Source organism: Nematostella vectensis, chromosome 4, assembly GCF_932526225.1.
Source record: "Nematostella vectensis chromosome 4, jaNemVect1.1, whole genome shotgun sequence".
Taxonomy (NCBI): Eukaryota; Metazoa; Cnidaria; class Anthozoa; order Actiniaria; family Edwardsiidae; genus Nematostella; species Nematostella vectensis.
In genome coordinates, this window is record NC_064037.1 from 11,969,874 (window position 1) to 11,997,802 (window position 27,929).

At 39.8% G+C, this 27,929-nt stretch overlaps 2 protein-coding genes across 2 annotated transcripts; one reads left to right on the forward strand and one right to left on the reverse strand.

The window, feature by feature from the left end:
• The first annotated feature begins 707 nt into the window (after positions 1–707).
• On the forward strand, positions 708–10,634 carry LOC5516580 (glutathione hydrolase 1 proenzyme). Its single transcript, XM_001636585.3, has 8 exons — positions 708–839; positions 4,718–5,139; positions 6,460–6,652; positions 7,513–7,829; positions 8,202–8,347; positions 8,940–9,127; positions 9,671–9,911; positions 10,072–10,634. The coding sequence occupies exons 1-8, from the start codon at positions 832–834 to the stop codon at positions 10,333–10,335; spliced, it is 1,779 nt and encodes a 592-aa protein (XP_001636635.2). The 5' UTR covers positions 708–831; the 3' UTR covers positions 10,336–10,634.
• Positions 10,635–16,990: 6,356 nt separating this feature from the next.
• Positions 16,991–27,322, reverse strand: LOC5516581 (glutathione hydrolase 1 proenzyme). The gene is made up of 9 exons (XM_001636648.3): positions 26,687–27,322; positions 25,891–26,207; positions 24,071–24,263; positions 23,401–23,708; positions 22,400–22,533; positions 19,758–19,945; positions 19,070–19,310; positions 18,180–18,329; positions 16,991–17,702 (listed from the first exon to the last, which is right to left on the reverse strand). The coding sequence occupies exons 1-9, from the start codon at positions 26,848–26,850 to the stop codon at positions 17,532–17,534; spliced, it is 1,866 nt and encodes a 621-aa protein (XP_001636698.2). The 5' UTR covers positions 26,851–27,322; the 3' UTR covers positions 16,991–17,531.
• Between the last annotated feature and the right edge of the window lie 607 nt (positions 27,323–27,929).

Genomic DNA, 27,929 nt, shown 5'->3' on the forward strand with positions numbered 1-27,929 from the left:
GAGCGGTCGCTCAGAGAGCTTCGACTGTATATATTGTTCGAATCTTATTGTATCTGCTTGCAACTTGTACATTTTGCAGTTACTAAATCTTTTAAAATACATTGTAATGGTAGTTCTTAAAAAATGATTTGCTGGTTGGCTCTTTCTCTCGTGCCCTCCCCCATCCCCTCCCCCCACGTACAAAAATTGTATCAGCAACCGGCCTCTCGACTCCACTGAAAGCGACCAGCTGCTATTAGAGATCGTTTTATCTTACAGGCGTAGACTTTACTTCTTGTAAGCGACTAGCCCCTATATGTTGATTTTCCGTAATATTTAGTAAAAGCATTTCAAAATGTCTTGTGGTGGTAATTTTCTAAGAAAGTTCTTAGATAAGGACAGTTTTTTAAGCCCCGATACAAGAAAGGTCCATACATTTACTGTTAAATCTTTATCAGTTTATAAGGATATCCTTATAAAACCTTTATCAGGACATTGTTTACGCCCAAATGTGCCCTTGATATGAGTACAAGAGAAAGCGCCCAAGGGCCCGAGTGCCTTTTTATCGATCAGGCGTAGGCACACTCCGGTTTTCAGGTGCATTCCAAATGCAAATGCGTTCAAATAAGGCAATTCGATCGTTCCATGCTTCAACATTTGTTTTGGCCGGCGTACGAAAACAAAGGTATCCAGGCATTAATAAAAAAAAAATCATGAACAGTGTATATTGAGCTCCCTGTGTTTGACTTTGCTAATGTCCGCCCCAGTCCTTCTACGTAGCTGTAAAGTATTTCCAAGAATTCACATCTTCTGCTGCACATTTCCGCGGATATCACCAGTAATACACTCAAGATGAAAGGGTAAGAAAGCCATCTATTTTAGATTATTTAGCACGTGATTATCATCGCGCGGACACCAAGGAGGTTGTTATCAATATACAGTAATTGTTTCGTGAGATTCGCACTAGCGCTTCGGCACAACCACGCGACGAGGGACATCAACTATTTCTTATTTGATTTTTAGTAATGGCCCTATTCCTTTTCGATATTCAAATATCGTGTCTCATTTAAATAATGTATCATACACGGAAATTGTGTTCTGCCACAGTCACAGGTTTGTCATGAAGCCCAAGACGCTTGCTTTAATGAGTAACATATCAACACATTTATTGAAGTGTGACCTTTGAGAACTCTACAATATGATGATGCTTGTCGCCGTTATATATGTGTAAAGATACATGTTTTCCTCCTTTTCGTTACCTAAGACAGTTCTATCCATATTTGAATCGATCTTCTGTCAAGATTGTTGATGTACATGAATTTATCCAAATCTTGTGTTGTACTTTCTTGTGCACTATTCTGTAGCAAGCAATTCCATGTATAAGCATGTGGCATGCTGCCCGGCAACATGTGCAAAAACGAATATTAAAAAAAAATAATGCCAGATGAAGATGATTTATTTTTCCATCTTTTTTTTGTAACTGTTATCTTCATAGTAATTGGTACAAATGTATTCGCTGAAGTGTACTGGCTTTGAAAGATAAAAAAAAGCTTATTTCAGATAACTTGTTGTCGGGTAGTTGCCTATAATTTGCATCAAAGGGGTAGGAGCATTTAACTGCTGTTTTGTCCCGAGGGGGTGGAGGTTTTTCTCGGTTTTGTACAGGGTCAAAGTCTAACCCCCACCCTTCCCCGGGACCATAGGGGTGGGGGTTTCAATTCACTTCCTGGGTTCTTAAGGCATAATATCCGATTTATACCAGCGTGCTAGGGGGCAGGGGTTTCGAAAACTCTCGCTTCGCTCTTAAAATTCTCGGAGCCTCTGGTTTACAGGGGAGTACTGTCTTAGTTTATAATAAAAAAAATTGAAATGTATACGAAATTTACAAGTACTGATGATCTAGTTACAAGAATAAGGTAAACTTAGGTCAGCAGAAATGCATAAAGCCAGATCTGCCCCTGTTGCACTGATGCAGCTCAAACAATATAATTTAATAAAATACTGCAGGCCTGTAGCCAGAATCAAAATTTTACTGAAGCAAAGCTAGCCGCTGGATGATAAATCCAGCAAAAGCAGGTATTTTATCTCATATTTTTCAACTGTGAAACACTAAACATCAAAATTTTACCGAGGCGAGTGCCTCACTTGCCTCATGCAGGCTACGGCCCTGTTCTGCAGTTTTCAATATTCTGGGAACTCTCTTCTGACTTCTGCCATTCAAAATTTAAATCCCCAACATAATCACATTTTGTGCTCTTTGATTGGTCATCCCCTGTGAGATGGCGTGATTGGAAGCCATTTCAATGTTAGCCAACACAAGTGTAGAGCAAAATTTGAGTTTATCAATCTATCAATCATTTACTCTTTTTTAATGAAAAATTATCAGAAGTCCAAGAAATTTAATAAACAGTAGCTAGTGCCATGTGGTAGGTAAGTAAGGCAATAAATCATCTTTCTAGGTGGCTGAAACTGTATTTTTCCAGCTTTGGATATAGTAGAGACTTTTTGTGACTGCCTAGTGAGAAATAACAATAAACAAAAACGTTAGTGAGTTTTCTTTATTTTAAGTGGTGAGTTTCTCCTCAGTTTGAAGTGTGTCTGGTATAAATTGTTTTACAATAGAATAATTTTTTCAAAACAGTAGATTACAGAATCATCAGTTTTACATGAAGTAGACTGCCCAAATTGAGAACACATCTTTGAATAAAGTTAGCTACTATGTAGGCCTAGGTCCAGAAACATAGATTATGCAATGTCTATCAGTATCTACATGCCCGTACCCAGAGGGGCTGCAGGGGGTCCGAACGCACTCCCCTCCCCCCCCACACCCCACCCCACTTTCGGTTCTCAATAGACGTGCTATTTGTAGACAAATTTTTAAGCATAAAGGCTTTTTATAGAAAAATCCAACATTAACAGTCCCAGGGAACTACAAAGGCATAAAAACTCTTCTTGTTCTTTCAGGGGGGGGGGGGGGGAGATTTTTATCAGAGAACTCCCTCGCTCCCTCCACCACACGGAAAAATTAGGTCAGCTTTTTCGGATTTCGCACCCCAGCCCCCCCCCCCCCCCCCCACCCCACTCCAAGAAAAATCCTGGGTACTGGCCTGATTTAAGATTTATCCATTTCGATTAGACCTTGTTGTTAAGGTTATGTTATGTATTGAAACGTTATACTTGAATGGCGTGGTTCGTTAATTCTTGAATAGTAACAGTCTTTAACGAGCTAATGGCAAATATGGTCTAAATCCATGGAGCTTTGCATTGGTGATTTATTGGCAGACTTTAGGCGGGGCACAGGGGCCTGAGGTCCTCCTTTTCCTCCGATTCCCCTATACACGTTTACCGAAGCAAAGGTTACAACTTTGGTCTCCATATTTGTTTTACACTTTATATTACATATTTATTTTACTTCTGTAGAATCTGGATTCTCCCTTGTCGTTGTATGATTTTCTGGATCTACTGAGTAGAAAATACAAATACATTTAATTAAGTGTAATATTAAAATATTGGAATGTGGAGAGATAAAAATTGTTATTCAGAATATATAAAAAAACAATAACCTGAAGCAGGCCATGGAAAGTCATAATATACAATAAATTATTCTAACACGATATTTTAGGGGGCATAGGAGCTCTTAGAAATTGAGTATTAAGATGGTGCTTTTGGGTTTATCAGAATTTTGCTAAAATAGTTTTTTTAAGAGTAAGATTCATAATACAGGTTAGAAGTAGCTTGTGATAGTAAATCAAGTCTATGATCTTTAGCTAGGCGATAATATAAAGTGGATGATGATTTCAAACTAGTTAGACTATGAGAGTCACCACCGACTGTTTGATTTTGACAGTCCCCACCGACTGTTTGATTTTGTGGATTTTTGTGGTCAAAATCAACGCAGTGACTAACGGTCCGGCAGCCGGATGGGGTCCTAAAAAAAAACTAACGGGATTTACGCATTGGCGATTTCAGATAGCGTGTTGTCTGTTATTGTCATTTTTTCCGATCCCGGGGAGTAAATATCCTGTGTATATAGCGTTTATAGAAAACGCCAAACCCAATAAATCTATTCAAAAGACAGCGCTTGGGTATTCTCAGCAAAGAGAACTTATTTTGGAATAGATATGAGCTGAATTCAACGAGAAACATAGGGTTATTTCGGACTGCCGGACCGTTTTAAAAACATAAAAGGGACAGTTAACATATCAATACGAGCGGATTTTGCATTGCTGAGTTTTTCGGGGTGAGATTTTGGGCACGACAACCCCTTTATCACTCGTGGTATCTAGCTTATAATTTTCTTCAAACCACCTAAAGGCATGGTTTTAAAGCTGAAGATCGCTTGTCGATTTCTTTTAAAACAATCATCGCTCAGTACTTACCAAAATATCGCCAACAAATTCTTCTCGTCTCGAATTGTCCTCCCGTTCCCAAACCACTCCCGATTGCCCGTCGACATCGTCGTCTTGATTTCGTTTCTCCGAGTTTACGGTGCAAACTTTTCTCAGAATTCTGGAAAAAAACCTTTTTATCAGTAAATGGAAAATAGAAAGGGTTTGTAGATTAGTCAAACAGGTGAGGGAGGGAGAGGGGGGGGCTACCACTGCAGGTTATTGCAGTCCCGTAACTCATAGGGGTAGAGGGGCCGGTGGGGGCAGTATTTGGAGGCCCGCTACTGTATTGTAGTTTTGTGGCAAGTGAATAGCCTGTTTGTTTTTTTCTTCCTTCTTGGTAATCTCAGAGTGCTTGTTGGAGGATTGCTCTTTGTTGGAATGGGAGCAGTATTCTGGGTGTTCGGTTGGTCCATCGGAAATTATGTGACCGGCCCATCATCTGGTGGGAAGGCAAAGCCTAATCCTATACCTCCTGTTGATTCCTCTGGTGGTCCCTACTACAGAGGAGCTGTCGCTGCCGATGCCAAAAACTGCTCTGCCATTGGAGTTAATATTTTGAAAAGAAAAGGGTCTGCTGTTGATGCTGCAATAGCCACAATGCTTTGTGTTGGAGTGATCAATATGCACTCAACTGGAGTCGGTGGTGGTGGATTCATGCTCGTGTACAACAAGACATCAAACACAACGGAGGCTATTGACTTTCGAGAAAAGGCTCCTGTAGCTGCTAATGAATCTATGTTCGTTGACAAAGTGCGTGATGCTAAATTTGGTAAGTGCACATGGAGTATCCTTTTTTAAAATCATGTAAACCTGTAATAAATCTAGAAAAAATGTATCTAGACGGTAAATGACATACAGTACTGACGGAAAGTAATGCTAAAGAAATTTCCCGAAGTTCACCGAATTACACCCTTTTGTTCTCAATCCGAAAGTTCGGATTTTTCGCCGAAGTTCGGTTGTAATGAACCAAGCGGAAAACAGGAATGAGGTATCATAACACTACTGTTATACATAATATGACTATTCCAGTCTTCACTGGAATAGAACACTACCTGTTATACATAATATGACTATTCCAGTCTTCACTGGAATAGAACACTACCTGTTATACATAATATGACTATTCCAGTCTTCACTGGAATAGAACACTACCTGTTATACATAATATGACTATTCCAGTCTTCACTGGAATAGAACACTACCTGTTATACATAATATGACTATTCCAGTCTTCACTGGAATAGAACACTACCTGTTATACATAATATGACTATTCCAGTCTTCACTGGAATAGAACACTACCTGTTATACATAATATGACTATTCCAGTCTTCACTGGAATAGAACACTACCTGTTATACATAATATGACTATTCCAGTCTTCACTGGAATAGAACACTACCTGTTATACATAATATGACTATTCCAGTCTTCACTGGAATAGAACACTACCTGTTATACATAATATGACTATTCCAGTCTTCACTGGAATAGAACACTACCTGTTATACATAATATGACCATTCCAGTCTTCACTGGAATAGAACACTACCTGTTATACATAATATGACTATTCCAGTCTTCACTGGAATAGAACACTACCTGTTATACATCCCATGCAGAAATTTGAGTATGTAAAGGGGATGTAAAAGGTATGTTGTTCGATACCATTTACCTATCATATACTTCCTAAAAACATACCCTCTACATACCAACTTGGAAGGCATGTAATGGGTATGTAATACATATGAAAATTGGACATAGTAAAATATACCTTTTACATAACCAAAAGCGACCTTGATATTGAAGACCTTGGAGTTATGTAAAAGGTAAGTGTTAGGTATGTAAATTGTGTGTAGACGGTATGTAATGAGATATCATTTACATACCAAATATTTGCTGAAAACATACCTGTTACATACCAATTTAGGTGGTATGTAATTGGCATGTAATACCTATCAAAATTGGACATTGTAAAATATACATTTTACATAACCAAAAGCGACCTTCAGTATACTTAATCGAAAATACCCAACATCCCAAATCTGCCCATAGGATTGTGGAATTTAGTTCAATGCTTTGTTCACAGGTGGTTTAGCTGTTGGTGTTCCAGGAGAGGTGCGGGGCTATTATAAAGCGTGGGAGAAATATGGACGGTTAAGGTGGAGAGATATTGTCCAACCAGCCATAGACATAGCAAAGAATGGCTTCTACATTGGAAAACCAGTTCATGATGCAGCAAGCGAACTGAAAGATGAAATCATTAACAACCCAGGACTGAGGTAATATTGCCAATGTGTTTCACAATGTTTTAATTAAATTATTATTGAAAATTGATACCCATACTAATAATACTATAATGTACTCAATGAATCTAAATTGAAATACAATTTTGTCTAACTCAGCTTATTATTTTACTTAATTTTAATTATAAAACTAAGACAATCTAACAATTGATAAGGTATAAACAATGAAGGGGAAAAAGGGCTTCACCATAAGGATTTTTGGTTTGACTTTGTCTGAAAACTTTGTTTGTTTGTTTGTGGTTTTTTTTTGGGGGGGGGGGGTGGGGGGAGGTTATTAGCATAAAAAAGAGATTTTCCGGATTACACAGAAGAAAGGCTCATTTAATTTGTAGAAAACCCCTGAACAGTTTCAACAGGCTCTAGAAACCCCTTCTCCTATTATTATCTAAAAACAAAATTATGCGTGAACACAGAGGGGTGCGCAGAGGAGGGTGCACATGCACCCCCCTGGCAGCCAAAAACGAATCTTCAAATACTATTCCTTTTTTTCATTTGATACCTTATACCAATACCACATACCTAGCACGCCAACCTAAACTATCCGGTGGCTTGCTCATATTTTCCTTTTTTTCATTTGATACCTTATACCAATACCACATACCTAGCACGCCAACCTAAACTATTCGGTGGCTTGCTCATATTTTCCTTTTTTCATTTGATACCTTATACCAATACCACATACCTAGCACGCCAACCTAAACTATCCTGTGGCTTGCTCATATTTTCCTTTTTTCATTTGATACCTTATACCAATACCACATACCTAGCACACCAACCTAAACTATCCTGTGGCTTGCTTATTTTAGATACTAAAGGTTATTTATATTCTATAATAGGGAGCTTCTTTTCAAGACAGATGGGAAAACGTTGAAAGACCGTGATTCCCCAATCACCAATCTCAAATATGCAGCTACTTTAAAGACCATACGAGACAATCCACACAGCTTCTACAATGGAACACTTGCACGAAACATCATTAGAGACATACAGTTCATGGAACCGCAAGGCATCATGGGCCTTGATGACCTCAAAAACTACACGGCAGAGATCAGAAAAGGGCTGAGCGGCAGACTGGGACCAAATCTTGTGATGCACACTGTACCGCCCCCAGCTAGTGGAGCTGTTATGCACTTACTTCTAGATATTTTGAAAGGTTTGGAATCAGGTTTTAAAACATGCGTTGATGTGAGGGGGAAGGGTGGGTGAAAGAACAAAGAGTAAAAAGCTCAACTCATTTGGGAACCAAGGGGCACAGCCAGGATTCCACCCATCAGTGGGGGTGGGGGGGGGGGGGGGCAAATTGATGTCTAAGAAACATTGCCAATTTAGACGTAACGACTAAGACATAATAGCTTTATTGGACCAGAAATAGGGGGAGAGCCCCCTGGGCCACACCCCTGGAACCGGTGCCTACCGGTAGTATAGTTACTTCTTAGCGTGATGCTCTGCCAACTGCTCCCTTGGTGGGTCGACAAAAAACATGCATTCTTTATATATGAATACTGTTTCTTGCTCTTTTTTGCAGGCTATAACTTTACTGAATCGTCACGTGACTTAAAGGATACAAACACATCCACTCTGACCTATCACCGGATCACTGAGGCATCCAAGTTTGCGTTCGCCTGGAGAAGTCGACTTGCTGACCCCGCATTTGATGGTAGCGTGGAGAAGGTACTGATAATCACAACAAAACAGTTTACTTAACAGATAACACGTTGTCCTGTCTGGTGTTGGTTTGCCTGTGCTTGTGAAGAGTAGAGCGTGGAGTCTTGGTCTTTTCTGTGGTCTCACAATTCTTTTCTAGCGTCTAACTAAAATACAAGCCACTGGAGGAGAGTTCGTGCTCTGATCTCTTGTAGTCGTATGTTTTTCCCCATCTCCTTGGATGAACCCCTCCAGGACGTGGTCAACTTCAAATGACCCCTTTCCCCTTTTTGGTGATGAATTAAGTGAGTTTGGAGTGATGTATAATATTTTTTTCCGTTTCCCCCTTCCCTCTTCTTTCTCTATAACATCCTTTCCTTATAGTACCCCCCCTCTCTTCCTCACCCAACAAATTTAACGCATTGGAAACAACTGAGAAGGTAAGGTGGCGAAAGGACCGTCAAAGAGACTGCTTGGTTGGCCAAGTACTTTAAAAATTGTTTTCGTGAATTGAAACCTAAGCACCAGTGAGAGAAATTTTCCTTTTCCCAATCTACTTAAAAAATCCAACCAACCTCTTTTTGCACAACACAAATCCTCCTTCTATGTCTAATTTCAGTATGTGGAAAAGATGCTTGACCAGTCTACCGCTGATTATCTCCGGGCGCAGATCTGGGATAATCAAACTCATGACAACGTTTCTTACTACGCGAACTACTTCTCATACGAAGACCACGGCACATCGCATCTTGCGGTGCTCGCACCCAATGGAGACGCTGTCTCTCTCACGTCTAGTATCAACCTCAGGTTGGTTAAAGGGTTCGGCTTATGTCTTGAATCACATGAATCGGTTTAGAAACGGTATGGCGTAACATAGCGCTCGGGTTTCTGCGCAGTCGTTTTCATCTCTGTCACGTAAAAGGCACGTTGCTCTATACTACTCTTTTAAAAAGGACCTGCGGTATAAAAGTGTAATGAAAAAAGAAAGGCGTGCTGCCTGTGAAAATAGAGGAGAAAACTAAGCAGACAACAGAAAGCAGCGGACTGCTTCTATGTCTCCCTCCCACTCTCCACCCTTTTTTCAAGCTAATATCTTCATTCGTCTTCAATTGCGCCTGTGTCCGCGTTCTTCTATGTGCTCCGTGCCTTGAGACTGTGATATAACCCACGACCGTGTTGTTATTGACACGACAGGCTACCAAGAGGCCTTCCATTGCTCGGCTCTGATGTAAACATGCGCTGCGCACGAAGATATTATAACAAATAGGTAAAATAGGTAATAAAAATGAGCAGTAAAGTAAAGTAAAGCGTGTATTATTAGGAATATTTATTATCTCATTTTGTCGCAAGGTTTGGAAATCAGCATCGCTCCACTACCACAGGAATAATCTACAATGACCAGATGAGCGATTTCGATAACCCGGGCAGCAAGAGACACGCGGGTCTGTCCCCCTCTGAGCTGAACTTCCCCGCACCCGGCAAGCGGCCATTTTCATCCATGACGCCCGTCATCATCACCGACAACAACGGCAACGTCAAGATGGTCTTCGGTGCGTCAGGGGGCAAACAGATTATCACCGCTACCTCGCAGGTATGTATAGCGCAGTAGGACGAGGCCTAGCGTCATCCGCATGTCTCTAGAGTGTTTTCCAGGGAGGCATGCCATCAGCAAATCATTGATGCTGGCGGGACTCTAGTCTTATGTCTTGTATCTAATGCCTTGCTTGCGGGGTAATACCCTTTGCTTGCAGGCGATAATGAACAAGCTGTGGTTCGGACGCAGCCTTAAGCAGTCGATAGAAGACCTTCGGATCCACACACAGCTCATTCCGGATGATTTTCTGTACCACGAAGCCAACTTCCCACGAGATATCCTTGACGGGCTGCGTAATTTGGGTCACGACCTGAAAGAGCTCAAGCACTATGCTGCTGTCCAAGGAATAGTTAGAGAAACACGAGGAGAGATCTACGCGTGGTCAGATTCACGGAAGAGTGGAAAACCTGGGGGCTTTTAAATCATCCAAAACTCATACTCAAATAGTGTGTTATAAGAAACGTGCTATACTAAGCTTAAAGCATTTGTATCGCATACTCGTCTAATGTTTTGTGTACTAATAGCATATTTTTAGGATCTTAAAAAGCTCCAAATGGTGTTACTAGATCGACTACTCGTCTGTTTAATTTTTGGATGTCTTTGTTTAGATTGATCAAAGAAACGCCCATCGAACCTTTAGAATCCAACTAGAATGCTTTTTTCTGAAATACGTATATATCAATAATATATAGATTTAGAAATAAACACCTTTTGTGTTGACTGATCAAAGTTATTATTGGGGGATCTTGATCCTGCTCTCTACTGAGCTTTATTTATTGTACCAACCAAATGGATCCAGGCCTTATTCAATAATTTAAATTATGCAGTACATCAAAGTTAACAAACTGGTGTGGATATGGCTGTCAAAGTTGTCAAGAGTCTAATGGTAAATTCTTATGTCCCATCATAGAAGTTCCATTATGAATATCTTTTTTTTTAATCAAAACAATACTCTCACAAGCTTTGCCCTTGTGCAGAAAATTTCATGGATGTAACAGCATTCCAAAGATTCAAAATAATATATTTAGACTGTTTAGATGCCATACTGTGATTTTTATGTATTGATTTAGTGGCGATTCTCTCCTTCATTGGACCGAATATTCTGAAAAATGTCTGGAAATTAAAATCCAAAAATATATCTCCTTTCATGCATTACATATTGGTGCACCCCACTTTACCATATAGTGGCCTTGTTGTTGGTGGCTTACTCCCAAATGAATGCAATGAAGAAAAAACAGATTGAAAATGCTAACTTCTAATTTCAAACCAAACCTTTTTATTGATCTATGTTTGGGGTAGAGAGGAATCAAAGAATATCAATTGACTAAAAAATAATCGACAGGAGAGGAGATATAAAGGGAATTGACTCAACTTGAAAGGTTTGGTGAAAAAAATATAACAGTAATGAAAATAATTTGATTGAGCATTTCTTGACATTTCCCCTTTCCCATTATCTTAACCCTTTCACCACCACAGGCCTCTAAAGAGGCCATGTCTTTGCTATCCAAGCTATGTGAACAGAATTCTATTATTGAAAAAGAACAAGGTTGCTGCTAGTGTTATAAAGTTTAAGTATCTTGCCCTAAAAAACCCTTCCCCTTAATAATGTACAAATGTACATTAATGACATTTGTAAAGCTACATTCTGACAAGCTTTGTTCTTGCGAAGAACAATGGATGAAACAGGATTTCAAAGATGGAATATAGTGTCAGACACAATTTTAGATAAGATGCAATGCTAAAGATTTGCTGTACCATTTTAAGTGGTGATTTTCCATTCCCATGGGAATTAATATCTACAAATATACATGCAGTAATGCATTATATTTTGGTGTTTTGAGAAACCCTGGATCTAACTATTCCAATGAAATAAATCTAAACATCTAAAATAAATGTAATGGGCAAGAGACTTGGAAAGAAAATCCTAAAAAGAAAATATAAGTGAAAGTAATAAATGAAAATTTCTAATTTAAAAATCAAATCTGTTCATTAATTTATTTTTGGTGTAGAGGGGAAATAGCAAAGAGCATCAATTGCATAAAAATAGTCAACAGGGAGAAGAAAAAGGAAGAAATATGACTCTTCCTTAAATGTTTGAAAATAAAATATAATAACAATAATGTGATAATTATATTCAGTACTTTTCTAAAATATCCCCTTTCCCATTATCTTTAGGTTGATAGAAAACTGTTTTCTTTACAGATTTATTATTTAAAAAGCAAAAGTTTGTTTTTAGTTTTATATTATATAAGTATCTTGTTCTAAAAAAAACCTATGAGTGTGTACTGCTGAATCACATAGTAATGAACTAGTCATTTGCGCCCCCTCCCTTATGGTCCCGCAGAAGTCAGGGGTTAATGTGGGGTTTTAGACCACTTTTTAACCAGAATATGTCAAGAGGGGTGGTGGTATTGACTGTTTTTGACTCTTAACTTGGAAACAGGCTTTTATTAAATTTTAATCCCCCACCCTTCCCTGGGACCATGGGTGTGGGTTATCAAATGACTAGTGAATAAGAACATCCTACTGTTCTCTTCAAGACATGATTTTTAATTCTCATGTCTTCCAGTCTTTAGCATTCATCTTGGCCCTCAGGTAGTTCCTGGTTCATAGAAGAGTGAAAACAATTATTTATTATTTCTTTCAAAACGATCTTTTTATCAAGCTATTTATAATCTAACTAATTTTCCACAACTATTTGAAAAAAAAAATAAACACATGAGATGCAAGATGCAGACAATAACAACAATACATATAGAAAATAGGGTTTTTTTTATCCTCGGTAAGGAAAATTTCTCTTGTAAGTTGAAAAAGCTGCTGTATCTTCTAAGGATATGTATCTTCTTAGGACAGTGCCGTACATTACTATTTTTGGTTATACCGATTTACCTACTTATTTTGCAAATATTCAAAATGGCCGCGCGGAGTTTGAAACTTGAATTTGTTTTGTTAGCAAGACGTCGCATCGCAAAAAGCGACCAAAACAGCAAAGTATCCTGCTCTATACCAAGTTTGATATTTGATTGATGAGTTCCTGTGCTCGAAAGTAAAATATCGTTTGGGAAACCTTTTCAAATTGAGCGCTTTTATTGGAGACTGCCGTAAAATCCAACTTTTTTCGTAATGTTTAAGTTTAGAAAAAGAGAAATATGAGTGTGATGGACCAAATTCTACGGCTTAGAACCTTGACAGGACTAAACTAATATAAATGAGGATCATGGCATACTAAAACAATTTTCACCACAAGCCGAAACGGGTGCCCACAGGGTATGGTGAAAGTTGAGGAGAGCGGAGGTTGAATTGTGAGGACGAAAGTGCGAGTCAAGGCCCAACGTCTATACAACAGGGAAAAATCGCCGAAGAATAGGTATCCCCGAAAATAGGTATGAAAATTCGTGTCAACATTTAGCCGAAAAGCATTTTACCCTACCCTTTACTCTCGGGGGTTCGCTTCTTATCATTCTTTAGCTAAATGTCTTGCCCTGCGACCACCACAACAACATGGGGGGGGGGGGGGGGGGGGCACTCTAGCTGTAAACATGACTGTTGGTTCTGACAGATACGAACATTTTATGCCCCCAAAAGAATGGAACCGCGCCACCCCTAAGAATATACCTGCATCTGAGCTCTATACCCAAAACTCCACCAAGAATAGATAGCCCCCCCCACCCCCACCCCCAAAAAAAAAGTAACCAAAATCTGAGTTCTATTCGTAAATCATACAAAAGCTTGAAACTTGCCAGTCCCGTAAAAAAGTTTTAGAAGAGAAAATTTGCTTATCAAATTTAATTTATTTTTATTCCCTTTTATAAAAAAAAACTCTATCCTCCTCACCTCCAAGGCCCTATAGTCATCAAACCCGGTACAATTTTTCTTCCTTGTCTTCGCACCTTGTGTGAGCACACCACATGTGACATGCCCTCAGTCATCACAACCTCACTCCCCTTACCATGCATTTCTCAACCTTTAATTTTACACCCTATGCCTTTTCCTATTTGTCTGCACACACCATAAAATAGCCCTCATTGAGTAAGCGCATTACATAGCCACTCAAACCAGTGCCCCCCTCTAAAATCTAATGCTAGAGGGGCATAATATGTTAAAATAAGCATTTGCGATAAGAACTTTTGGATGAATTAGCCCCCCCTACTCATCCTCAAAAATACCCAAACCTGAGTTCTATACATAAAATATACCAAGCATAGAAACTTACTTCCCAAATAAATATCCAAACCTAAATTCTATAGCCCTAGCATACAAAATCTTGCTATAAGGGAGCTTCAACTCTCAGATTTGCTTATTAAATAAAATCAATTTTATTCCATTTTTATAAAAAAGACAACAAACAAACTCTGTGCAATAGGCACTGAGATAAAAAATGGGCCTGAATATCACCAAATATAAATATTTATTTTCCATACAGTATGATATCTATGACTGCACAATCATACTCCTAGAATCTCCAAGGCCTAGTAATCAAACCTGGTACAAGAGGGGTAAAAAGAAGGGCATAATATGCTAAAATAAGCATTTGCAATAAGAACTTTTTGTCAAATTAGCCCCCCCCCCCAAAAAAAAAATACCCAAACCTGAGTTCTATACATAAAATATACCAATAGAATAAAAAAGCCCAAACTGTCGCGATCTCGTACCAGAACAATGAATATAATACACCAAAAACTGGAAATCGACTCCGCCAAATTTTCGTCTATAATAAGACTTATTAAAGACGAAAATTTGGCAGAATCGATTTCCAGTTTTTGGTGTATCATAAAATATACCAAGTATAGAAACTTACCTCCCAAACAATTACTCAAACCTATATACCCCAAACATATAAATTCTTAATATCACTATAGTTTTAAAAGGGAGCTTCAACACTCAGACTTGCCTATCAAATCAAATTAATTTAATCCCCTTTTTATAAAAAAAAAAGACTCTTTGCACATATAATAGAGACTGGTGAGAAAAAAAATAAGCCTGAAGTATTACCAAATATGAATAGATATTTTCCATATGATATCTGCTCTAGTGAAGCTTGGAGCCTCTGGTACCCAGGGTATGACTATACTCCCATTCGCCTATTATCTCCAAGGCCTAGTAATCAAACATGGTACAAGTTTACTTTATCTTCACAATCTGTGTCAGCACCCCCAATTAGACATACCCTTAGTCACCACCCCTTTGCCCTTACCATGCCTTTTCCTTACCCTAGTTTACACTTTATGCCTTTTTCCATTTGTCTGCACGCACAATGAAATACACCCTCAATGGCTCTAACTTGGTGTTAGAACCTGTGCATTAAGCACGATTTGTGTCACAAAACTTCCTTTTTTTGATAAAATGAATCATGATGAAAACAAAGCTGGATACAATGAAGTCCTTTGGGGATGGTTCTGACACCGAGGTATACATACACCCCTCATTGAATAAGCACATTACATAGCCCCTCAAACAAGTGCCCCCTCTAGAATCCATTTATAAAAAAAAGCCATAATGTGAGCATTTGTGGTAAGGACTTTTTTTTTACAACGAGTAATAGCAAACTAATGCAGCAATGAATAATGACTGCCATCCCTGAGATTTACTGATCATAGCAAATCTATTTATTCCAGGATCAAATATGAACATTTAAACAGTACTTTCATGTAGTGTCTTTAAATTGCATACAATAAACAGTGACTCGCGGCCAATATGTATACGATTTAGCTTCATTTTTTTTTTTAATGAGACTCGCTGCCATTCAGTATTAGATTCATTTTAGTTTCAATATCCCAGCTAAAATTTTTCTTGGAGTGTCTTTATTCCGAGTGCGAAAGCAAGATAAATCCAGGGAAATTTTGTGCATTTGTATGACTTGATGAAACGTACAACTAGATAATTGGTGATCAATGTTATAGCCTGCTAGCAGTGGCTTACCCTTCCGCGTTCATTACAGTACGATTCGGTGAAGTCGTAAAAATAACCCTGCAAATGAGGTCTGTTGCCGATGAGAAACAACACAAATAGGGTATATATGACGCACTGAGTCGGTGAAATCCCTGCTTAAACAGATAAGAAGAAATCACTGCTAGCAGAGAGTTAAAAAGCGGCGTTCAACATGATTTTCCCGATCCGACGGAACCGCCATTTTGTTTTCCCAATCTGAGTTGAGGCGTGTCCGCGTGAGACTGGGCATAGTAATACTCATCTCTGATTGGTTAATCAGATTGTTTATCAAATATAACCAAAAATGGTATTGTTCCGCACTGTAGGACTAAGAGCACAGGATATAAAGACAAGAACTGTCTTCTTTAGCAGTATTTGACAAATGCAACACGATATTGGTTAGCCTTTAAGAAATATCTCAACACAATCAATCTGCCCTGAAGAAGTCTTATTAAAAACGAATTCCAGTTTTTGCACAGGTAGCCCAGGCAATGGTTGCTTGTCGTAGATCGGAATTCGGCTGTTCTGAGATCGGTCGAGTAAAGCGGTTTTTTTTTGAAATGTTGTCAATAAAATTGCCTTAGAACTTAGAACATGCCTTGTTGTTGTCAAATTCACGTGTAATAAACGATTTTGGGGGGTTTTCTCAACGGAATTTATGACTTCTCTCTCCCTACTAGTAGCATTGTTTGTTTTTTTTTTTTTTTTGTCGCTTTCTTGTGGTTCTGTTCGCTTTTTAATGTGAACTGTTACTTGCTTAAATTTACTAGCTAAAACCAGATAAAACTTGGCGTGAATGAATGTTAGTAGATCTCCTCTAGTTGACTTTATCCTTAAGTCACAAAATTTGAGGCAAAATAAATAATCATCGCATAATCGACAAGAACTTTTTCCCTTGCTCCGTGCTTGTATTTAGTCGCCATTTCGGGGCCGAGTGAGGCCTGGGAGTCGCGCGGCTGACTGACTGGCTGGCTGGCTGGCGAGTGACACCACAGGGTACCCGCGCGATGACCACAAAAACCAAGTCGCATACCTATACCATATTTCTATGCCTATGGGGCTACGCGCGCGGCCTGCGGCCGCGCTTGGCTCCGCTACAAAATATTTTATGTTAACTGTGAAGTCAAGAAGTTTGAGAAGAGATCTCGTACAGTGTATGCAAAGTATTTTATTAAAAACGTTTAGAAGTTTCAATTGTTATAAAGAGCTATATGGTACCTCAGTGTTACGTCCAAGATCCTCTACATACTTAAAGCCGTTTGTCTATTACCCCCTCTCCCCTAGTGATTTGTTACTCTCTAGTAACTACTCTTTCAAGTCCCTTTGTTGCAGTATTTCCCCCTCTCTTCTTTGCCCATACTAACGGTTCTAACAGTGTACGTCCTCTCTCAGACATAACAGTCAGGAATACCTGCTCTATAAAGCGACCACTTCACAAAGTCCCGAAATAATGGTCAGTCAAAAACTGTATAAAGCGACCACTTCACAAAGTCCCGAAATAATGGTCAGTCAAAAACTGTATTTTATACCTCTTTAAAACAACCACTTCCCTTGCTACTTTGGTTACGTATGACCACCTGTCAAGATACCACCAAGCAACTTCCCTTGCTACTTTGGTTACGTATGACCACCTGTCAAGATTCCACCAAGCGACAACTTCCCAAAATTCCCGCAATATCGGAGTTGTTCTCAGAATCCTGCTGGCAGCCCTCCTTTTCGGAAGTCTGACTCGGCATAGACTTGATGTAGCATCCTGTGCACATATCCTTTCCGCTTGCCGTGGTTATCCGTCTTGAGGTACTTGTAGGGGATCTTTACCACGCCCTGGACCACACCGTGGCTAGTGTCACTCACATTTACCTAGACATAAGACTAGTTATTATTTATAGTAGTTTACCACTAATAAGCTGTTGCCTTCTTGGCGAGACAAGTGACCGTTTACTGAAGGTTGACGCTTTTGAACTTGAATAGGAGATGATGGGCTCAGAGCTGGCGTATGTGATTTGAATTTCCAAAGTCGAAGGTTCAAGAGGCAATAAAAACGAGTATTAATGGGATGTAGACAAGAAGACGGTGACCCAAAATTAAGAGAATAAAAAGTTTTAAAAGCCTTTTTTAAGATGTGTTTTTGTTTTGTTTTGTGTTTTGCTGCTATTCGTTCCCCTCTTCTTTTTCTCGCCTTTCCTCCCCTCTCTTTTTCTTCACAAATATTAATGATTTCGCGACAGCATTGCGGGAAGGACAAACCCAGAATATGGAGCGCAAAGCATCGCGGGTAAGGGTAAAGGGCTTTGGCCCGACCACGACTCTTAGCCTTACTCTGAGCTTATTGTTTACCTTGTGTCCGAGAGCGCGAAGCCCGTTGACTATGCTCTCCGGCATCCATGTCTCCGCGAACGCGTAATCGGGATAGAGTTGATCGTGAAGCCGAGGCATTGTGATCGCATTCTGGAGATTTTTGTTGAACCAGAAGTAGTTCATGATCACCTGCAAGAATCCCAAACATAATTTCGACAAAATGTGCAAATGAAAAAGTGGTTATGTTGATGTTGTATACAAAATTCCAGACGTTCTCACATAGAGGCAAACACCTCTTGTAATTAGGTGTCCGTTTCTGAAATTTTACTCTTATTGCAACGTTAGGTGCTTCGAAACTATACCTGTGCAACTCATATCAATCAATGGCTGTCATATTTCTGAATAGTCTAAAAGAGCCTGGGTCCTGGCTCATTTTTCAATTTGGCTGCCTGTAAAATCGTAGCAAACACGAATTCCTAAAAGTTCACGTAGCAATTCTCGACGCACATGGATGTGGTAATGATGGTGCCCTCCCCTTGGCCTACAATTGCACCGCTACAAAAGAAGGGGGGAGTGTATTTTTGCAGCTATACCTGTGCCACAGATGTGGTAATGATGGTCACCCTGACCTACCATTCAGCACTACAGGAGACGGGTGGTGTATTTCCTAGCTATACTTGTGCCACAGATGTGGTAATGATGGTCCCCCTGACCTACCATTCAGCACTACAGGAGACGGGTGGTGTATTTCCTAGCTATACCTGTGCCACAGATGTGGTAATGATGGTCCCCCTGACCTACCATTCAGCACTACAGGAGACGGGTGGTGTATTTCGCAGCTAAACCTGTGCCAAATATGTGGTAATGATGGTCACCCTGACCTACCATTCAGCACTACAGGAGACGGGTGGTGTATTTCGCAGCTATACCTGTGCCACAGATGTGGTAATGATGGTCCCCCCTGCCGCCCCAACGACCATGTTCACGTGACCAAACTTGTCCAGTATAATTGCCGGTACTGCAGATGATTGTGGTCGCTTGTTTGGTTTGATGAAGTTGACTGGTGCAGGGAGTAAGCCGAACTCGTTGGTTATTCCGGGCGCGCTGAAGTCATCCATCTCATTATTGTAGACTATACCGAGCTTGGGCGAGATAAACTTGGCGCCGAAACTGAAGAATAGCGAGTGCTGTTACTAAATCTGTTCTTTTGTCAATACATATTGATATGGCATTACATATATATTTTTTTAGGTACTCTTTATATCAGATTATGTTACTCCTTATTATGGGAGCTCTAAGCCTCTTTGGATCGAGTTACCATCCATTGGCCTTATTCTAGACATTAGTTTGCGTTACTTATATAAGTTTCATCCAGACTGCGTTACGTATTTTCCATCGACGGTGCTCGTAAAATGAAATTGTGTTACTTCCTGCCCATGGATGATGCTCGTGACATTAGATTGCGCTAATAACGTGATATCAGATTGCGTTACTATCCATTGACAGTACTCGTTACATTAGATTGCGTTAATAACGTGACATCAGATTGCGTTACTATCCATTGACAGTACTCGTTTAGATTGAATTAATAACGTGACATCAGATTGCGTTACTTACTATCCATTGACGGTACTCGTGACAGAAACGGCATCTCCCTCTTTGCTCAGCACCGAGATATGAGTAGTGCCAGTCTTCACGGGCACATGGTACCGTGAGCCGTAGTAAGATGGAGTCTGGGTCTTGTTGTCCAGGATCATGTGGCGGTAATATTTTGCTACTTTTTCGCTCAGCATGTCATTTACCACCTGAAACATCAACAGAGAAGTTATCATTCAGAATATGGCGAGTACCTCCAGGGATATCATCAGTGAAGTCATTATATAAAGGATTTAGCCGTACCACCTGAGATATCATCAATGACGTTATTATACAGGATATAGCCAGTACCACCAGGGATACCATCAGTGACGTCATTATACAGGATGTAGCCAGTACCACTAGTGACATCATCAATGACGTCATTTTAAAGGATATAGCCAGTACCACCAGGATTATCATCAGTGACGTCATTATACAGGATTTAGCCAGTACCACCAGGGATATTATCAATGACATTATTATACAGGATTTAGCCAGTACCACCAGTTATATCATCAGTGACATCATCATACAGGATTTAGCCAGTACCACCAGTTATATCATTAATGACATCATTATACAGGATTTAGCCAGTACCACCATTATATCATCAATGACATCATTATACAGGATTTAGCCAGTACCACCAGTTATATCATCAATGACATCATTATACAGGATTTAGCCAGTACCACCATTATATCATCAATGACATCATTATACAGGATTTAGCCAGTACCACCAGGGATATCATCAGTGACATCATTATACAGGATTTAGCCAGTACCACCAGTTATATCATCAGTGACATCATTATACAGGATTTAGCCAGTACCACCAGTTATATCATCAATGACATCATTATACAGGATTTAGCCAGTACCACCAGTTATATCATCAGTGACATCATTATACAGGATTTAGCCAGTACCACCAGTTATATCATCAGTGACATCATTATACAGGATTTAGCCAGTACCACCATTATATCATCAATGACATCATTATACAGGATGTAGCCAGTACCACCAGTTATATCATCAGTGACATCATTATACAGGATTTAGCCAGTACCACCAGGGATATCATCAATGACATCATTATACAGGATGTAGCCAGTACCACCAGTTATATCATCAGTGACATCATTATACAGGATTTAGCCAGTATCACCAGTTATATAATCAGTGACATCATTATACAGGATTTAGCCAGTACCACCAGTTATATCATCAGCGACATCATTATACAGGATTTAGCCAGTACCACCAGTGATATTATCAGTGACATCATTATACAGGATTTAGCCAGTACCACCAGTTATATCATCAGTGACGTCATTATACAGGATTTAGCCAGTACCACCAGTTATATCATCAGTGACATCATTATACAGGATTTAGCCAGTACCACCAGTTATATCATCAATGACATCATTATACAGGATTTAGCCAGTACCACCAGTTATATCATCAATGACATCATTATACAGGATTTAGCCAGTACCACCATTATATCATCAATGACATCATTATACAGGATTTAGCCAGTACCACCAGGGATATCATCAGTGACATCATTATACAGGATTTAGCCAGTACCACCAGTTATATCATCAGTGACATCATTATACAGGATTTAGCCAGTACCACCAGTTATATCATCAATGACATCATTATACAGGATTTAGCCAGTACCACCAGTTATATCATCAGTGACATCATTATACAGGATTTAGCCAGTACCACCAGTTATATCATCAGTGACATCATTATACAGGATTTAGCCAGTACCACCATTATATCATCAATGACATCATTATACAGGATGTAGCCAGTACCACCAGTTATATCATCAGTGACATCATTATACAGGATTTAGCCAGTACCACCAGGGATATCATCAATGACATCATTATACAGGATGTAGCCAGTACCACCAGTTATATCATCAGTGACATCATTATACAGGATTTAGCCAGTATCACCAGTTATATAATCAGTGACATCATTATACAGGATTTAGCCAGTACCACCAGTTATATCATCAGCGACATCATTATACAGGATTTAGCCAGTACCACCAGTGATATTATCAGTGACATCATTATACAGGATTTAGCCAGTACCACCAGTTATATCATCAGTGACGTCATTATACAGGATTTAGCCAGTACCACCAGTTATATCATCAGTGACATCATTATACAGGATTTAGCCAGTACCACCAGTTATATCATCAATGACATCATTATACAGGATTTAGCCAGTACCACCAGTTATATCATCAATGACATCATTATACAGGATTTAGCCAGTACCACCATTATATCATCAATGACATCATTATACAGGATTTAGCCAGTACCACCATTATATCATCAGTGACATCATTATACAGGATTTAGCCAGTACCACCATTATATCATCAATGACATCATTATACAGGATTTAGCCAGTACCACCAGTTATATCATCAATGACATCATTATACAGGATTTAGCCAGTACCACCAGTTATATCATCAGTGACATCATTATACAGGATTTAGCCAGTACCACCAGGGATATTATCAATGACGTCCTTATTTGTATAGGTAAACATACGGTTTCAGTAACTTACCCCAGGGACACTTTTCTCAAAGTCCGGATCTCCGAGCATCGAGCGATACTTGTAGGCAAACTTGAAGGCCTCTATAATCCTGTGATATGTGCGCACTGGGTGCTTCTTCATATCAGATGACTTAAAGTTGTATCCTATGCAAAATGATGGATAATCAAAATGCGTCAAACGTACTTAGACGATCCGTCATGTTAAACGAACAATAAAAAATAGACTTGTAACCCAGGCGCATACACAGGACTGGATAAGGGGGGATCCGCAGTCATAGGTATCGTATGGAATACAAGTAGTATTAAGTAGATAATAGTATTTGATGAAAATTATTATAAGAACTAACACACGCTTTGGTCGCCTAGGGGTAGGAGGGGTGCTTGCTTCTGAAACGCGCCTTTAACCTGTTGCATTGGGACTAGTTTTAGGTTATTACTCGGGGCCGTAAGCCCTCATAGATGCTGAGGGGAGGGAAAGGGTGAATTTCTCTTCAAATTCGAACTAGTGGGTCTCGGTTCCGACACATTTCATCATTCCCAAGGGTGGACCCAGTACTTTACCTGATAGTATGTTTAAGATCATTGATAGCACAGGCCCAGATGTCATCATTCCCAAGGGTGGACCCAGTACTTTACCTGATAGTATGTTTAAGATCATTGATAGCACAGGCCCAGATGTCATCATTCCCAAGGGTGGACCCAGTACTTTACCTGATAGTATGTTTAAGATCATTGATAGCACAGGCCCAGATGTCATCATTCCCAAGGGTGGACCCAGTACTTTACCTGATAGTATGTTTAAGATCATTGATAGCACAGGCCCAGATGTCATCATTCCCAAGGGTGGACCCAGTACTTTACCTGATAGTATGTTTAAGATCATTGATAGCACAGGCCCAGATGTCATCATTCCCAAGGGTGGACCCAGTACTTTACCTGATAGTATGTTTAAGATCATTGATAGCACAGGCCCAGATGTCATCATTCCCAAGGGTGGACCCAGTACTTTACCTGATAGTATGTTTAAGATCATTGATAGCACAGGCCCAGATGTCGGCGGGGGACCTGTCATGAGGGTCATACTACCAATATGACTCTTCAACGCCTCCTTGACCTTGACCTTGTAGTGCCTCAGGTCACTTAGCGTCAGAACCCCTCCAGCTGCCTTAACGTCACTCACGATGGTATGGCTCAGCTTGCCGTTGTAGAACGGCTTGGAGCTGTTAGCATTAGCGATCAGCGATAGAACCTTGGCAAGATTGGGGCGCCTGACGGTCTCTCCTGTTTTAAGGAGCTTGCCGTAAGGCATGAAGATCTTCCTGAAATTTAAAGCAAGGTTATGAGATCTTTTAAAGAAGGCCAACCACGCTGCCAATAGCGAGTCGCACAAAGCAACCATTTCCATCGGCTAATTCAAGCGAGTAACCAAGATATTTTCAATCAAATATCTTTAATTACATATCAGACTTCATTCGTAGATTGTTAGTTTGGAGTTGCTTTCGAATAAGCCACTGCATTTTCAATGATAAACAATAAACAAATGAGAAGTTGATCGACATTCTTTAAGCTTACAACAGAGATTGAGATGTGCATGGGGTTTACGAAACACAGTACGCAAGTTGGAAGAAACAAGGGCCTAAAGTGGTCAAGAATACTCATCAGTAGATTTTTTTATTCGTACCTGAACCCCTTATCTTTTGTCAGGTATTTCTTCCATATGTTAATGGCAATGGAGACAGTTTCTGGTAGAGGAAAACCCTCCTTGGCCAAGGCAATCGAGGGAGCGAAAAGATCCTTCCATGGAAGCTTTCCGTACTTTTTCCACGCCACCTCCATACCCTTTAGCTCGCCGGGAACAGCCACTGCAAGACCACCTTAGCAGAGAAGAGTTATTTTAATCATCTTAGTTTTATAGGATTTAGTGAGACTTGCGCAGAGAATTGTGACAATCAATTACAAATTTGGGGCTGGTTCGCTTTAAGGCGGATAGCTCCGATACATTATCCATAAGACCATGCATTATTATTAGCAACGTGGCAATATCACTATGACCGAGGCAATATCAATATGACCGAGGTAATATCACTATGACCGAGGCAATATCACTATGACCAAGGCAATATCACTATGACCGAGGTAATATCACTATGACCGAGGCAATATCACTATGACCGAGGCAATATCACTATGACCGAGGTAATATCACTATGACCGAGGCAATATCACTATGACCGAGGCAATATCACTATGACCGAGGTAATATCACTATGACCTGACCAAGGCAATATCACTATGACCGAGGTAATATCACTATGACCGAGGCAATATCACTATGACCGAGGCAATATCACTATGACCGAGGTAATATCACTATGACCTGACCAAGGCAATATCACTATGACCGAGGTAATATCACTATGACCGAGGCAATATCACTATGACCGAGGCAATATCACTATGACCGAGGCAATATCACTATGACCTGACCAAGGCAATATCACTATGACCGAGGTAACATCACTATGACCGAGGCAATATCACTATGACCGAGGCAATATCACTATGACCGAGGCAATATCACTATGACCGAGGTAATATCACTATGACCTGACCAAGGCAATATCACTATGACCGAGGTAATATCACTATGACCGAGGCAATATCACTATGACCGAGGCAATATCACTATGACCGAGGCAATATCACTATGACCGAGGCAATATTACTATGACCGAGGCAATATCATTATGACCAAGGCAATATCACTCACTATGACCAAGGCAATATCACTATGACCGAGGCAATATCACTATGACCGAGGCAATATCACTATGACCAAGGCAATATCACTATGACCAAGGCAATATCACTATGACCGAGGCAATATCACTATGACCGAGGCAATATCACTATGACCGAGGCAATATCACTATGACCGAGGTAATATCACTATGACCAAGGCAATATCACTATGACCGAGGCAATATCACTATGACCGAGGCAATATCACTATGACCGAGGTAATATCACTATGACCAAGGCAATATCACTATGACCGAGGCAATATCACTATGACCGAGGCAATATCAATATGACCGAGGCAATATCACTATGACCAAGGCAATATCACTATGACCGAGGCAATATCACTATGACCGAGGCAATATCACTATGACCGAGGCAATATCACTATGACCGAGGCAATATCAATATGACCGAGGCAATATCACTATGACCGAGGCAATATCACTATGACCGAGGCAATATCACTATGACCGAGGCAATATCACTATGACCGAGGCAATATCACTATGACCGGGGAACTTTCACTATGACCGAGGGACTTTCACTGGAGCGAGAGAAACGTCACTTGAGCTAGGATCGACAATATTCTCCACACATTATGAATTTTCTCTAAAATATTTCATCAGCGTCGCGCTTTCTTATGCGCCGAATATAGCACCAAACCAACGTGAAAATTTGATATTAAGAATGCCCTACCTTTGATGCCCTTAATCGCATCGCCTTGGAACAAGTCCCTGTTAGCCTGCAAAGGAGCCGTCTCTCTGAAATCAATCATCTCGGCTTTCTTCAGATGAGAGTTATAAACGAGCATAAAACCTCCACCCCCTACCCCTGTGGAGTGGAGATTGATCACGCCAACACAGAGCATGGTTGCTATGGCAGCATCGACCGCTGTCCCTTGCTTCTTGAGAACGTCACGCCCGATTTCTGAGCATCGGGAATTATCAGCGGCGACTGCTGCGTGCTCGAAGTGATGCTGCTTATGCGGCAATTTCTTGGTGTGTGACGTCATGCTGTTGTCATGACAACTCCAAGTTAGTAGGAATCAAGGGACTTATTATAATAAACGTGCGAGTGCGTGGAATAAAAAAAAGGTCTCTAAAACTGAGTGTGGTAATTTTTGAAATGTTGGCCGCCAGAAAGGTAAGTTTTTATTCAGTAATCGCCTGCCATTCTCTTCCCATATACAATGCCTATGTCTCCTAACGCCGGCCTTGCCCCTAATGCAACTGTCGATATTGAAGGTGGTTTTGATTTCTTGATCTGAAGGACTCGATTGTTCTTGTGAAAAGGGGATCTTCGAATACTTCAAACAAACTTTAAGGAGTAACACTTTTTAGTCAAAACATCTGAAATAATCTGAGATATAAGATCTAGATATAAGAGAATAAGAGTTTGCGGTTCAACAATCATTACTACCCTTGAGTTCTTATCAATTTTCTTACTTTCCAGAAATAATGACAGAACAACTTATAACCAAAATAAAACCTACCTTCCCATCATAAACCTTTTTCTTAGCTGTCTCACATCGGGAACATCGTGAAACGCAAAACCAAGAGCAATGACTACCACAACGCACACTGCAACTCCGATAAGAATCTTAACAAGATGTCTTCGCAGCCTTAGGTGAGGACGTGTTTCTTCACAAAGTCCCATCTTCACAAAATCCCCCTCAAGCGGCAAGCAAGAAGAAGCGATAGTGAAAGGGATATAATGGGAATTTTTTTCTTTTGTGAAGTTTTGTGTTTCTCTGAATAATTAATTGTTGCAAGGTCACAAGCCGTTCGTTGGATATCAAAGAGTTTTTGATGGAATGGTGTACCTGTGTTTGGTTGGTACCTGTATCTTTTTATGTAAACGCGCGCTCAAAATTTACTCTTTGTGTTTGGACTATGTATCAAAATACCTCACCATGATACAAAAGGTTGGTTCACACTAAAACGGAAGTGAGACGGCAAGCGCAAGAGAACGCAACGCGTCTTCTTCTTTCTCGCTCCTCTTTAGCTTATGTTGACTTGTTTTGCTTACGTTTGTGATTCCTCAAGCGGTTACTTTGTGAAAACCAAAAATCAGAATCCTATTTGAGAACCATAAAATAGGTCGTATATGTAGTGTGCTTTGATAAATATTCCGATTATACTCTGTGCAACAATATCATGTTGACCAATTATGGCTACTGAATTTTGCATTGACCCAAAACCATAGTTATGTCAAAACAAAGCAATAAAAATCTTTGCTAGAAATCGTATAACACAGTGTTGTAAACAAACATTATTTTTAAGTTGTATAAGTAAGTACTTAAGAAGCGTCTTGTGTCAAAAACTCTTATAGCCACAGATAAAAAAAACACCTATTCTATTAATGAAGCCTTATCAATGGGGCTGTCTGATTTACGATTGACGGTTAAAAATTAAATTTTACGTGTTACGGTTTAAAAATGGAGAGTTTACGGTCATGTACGGTTTACGGTTAATTGTTCGGCATCTTTATTACGGTTAACGTTTTTTTTTTCAAATTTACGCTTAACGCTTAACTTTTTTTGCCATTTTACTGTTAGTGGTTAACCCCATTGAGTTTAAAATGTTAAGATACCTCAGTATTCAAAATATAACCAAAACATCAAAGTCACGCCAGTCAGATCAAGAGTCTTAAGTAAAGCAAAAATAAGTGTCGCAGAAATAAGGTCAGGCAAAATGGTTGGTTTCAGCGGTTATCATAGAACCCTAAGGAGTATT

Excerpts from the sequence above, each read along its gene's own strand:
- LOC5516580 (XM_001636585.3), top strand. Across the intron at positions 8,348-8,939 it reads TTGATGGTAGCGTGGAGAAG|TATGTGGAAAAGATGCTTGA; the intron begins GTACTGATAATC and ends GTCTAATTTCAG. Across the intron at positions 9,912-10,071 it reads TTATCACCGCTACCTCGCAG|GCGATAATGAACAAGCTGTG; the intron begins GTATGTATAGCG and ends CTTTGCTTGCAG.
- LOC5516581 (XM_001636648.3), bottom strand. The coding sequence starts at position 26,850 with ATGGGACTTTGTGAAGAAACACGTCCTCACCTAAGGCTGCGAAGACAT. Across the intron at positions 24,264-25,890 it reads TGCGATTAAGGGCATCAAAG|GTGGTCTTGCAGTGGCTGTT; the intron begins GTAGGGCATTCT and ends TTCTCTGCTAAG. Across the intron at positions 19,946-22,399 it reads TTGAGAAAAGTGTCCCTGGG|GTGGTAAATGACATGCTGAG; the intron begins GTAAGTTACTGA and ends TTGATGTTTCAG.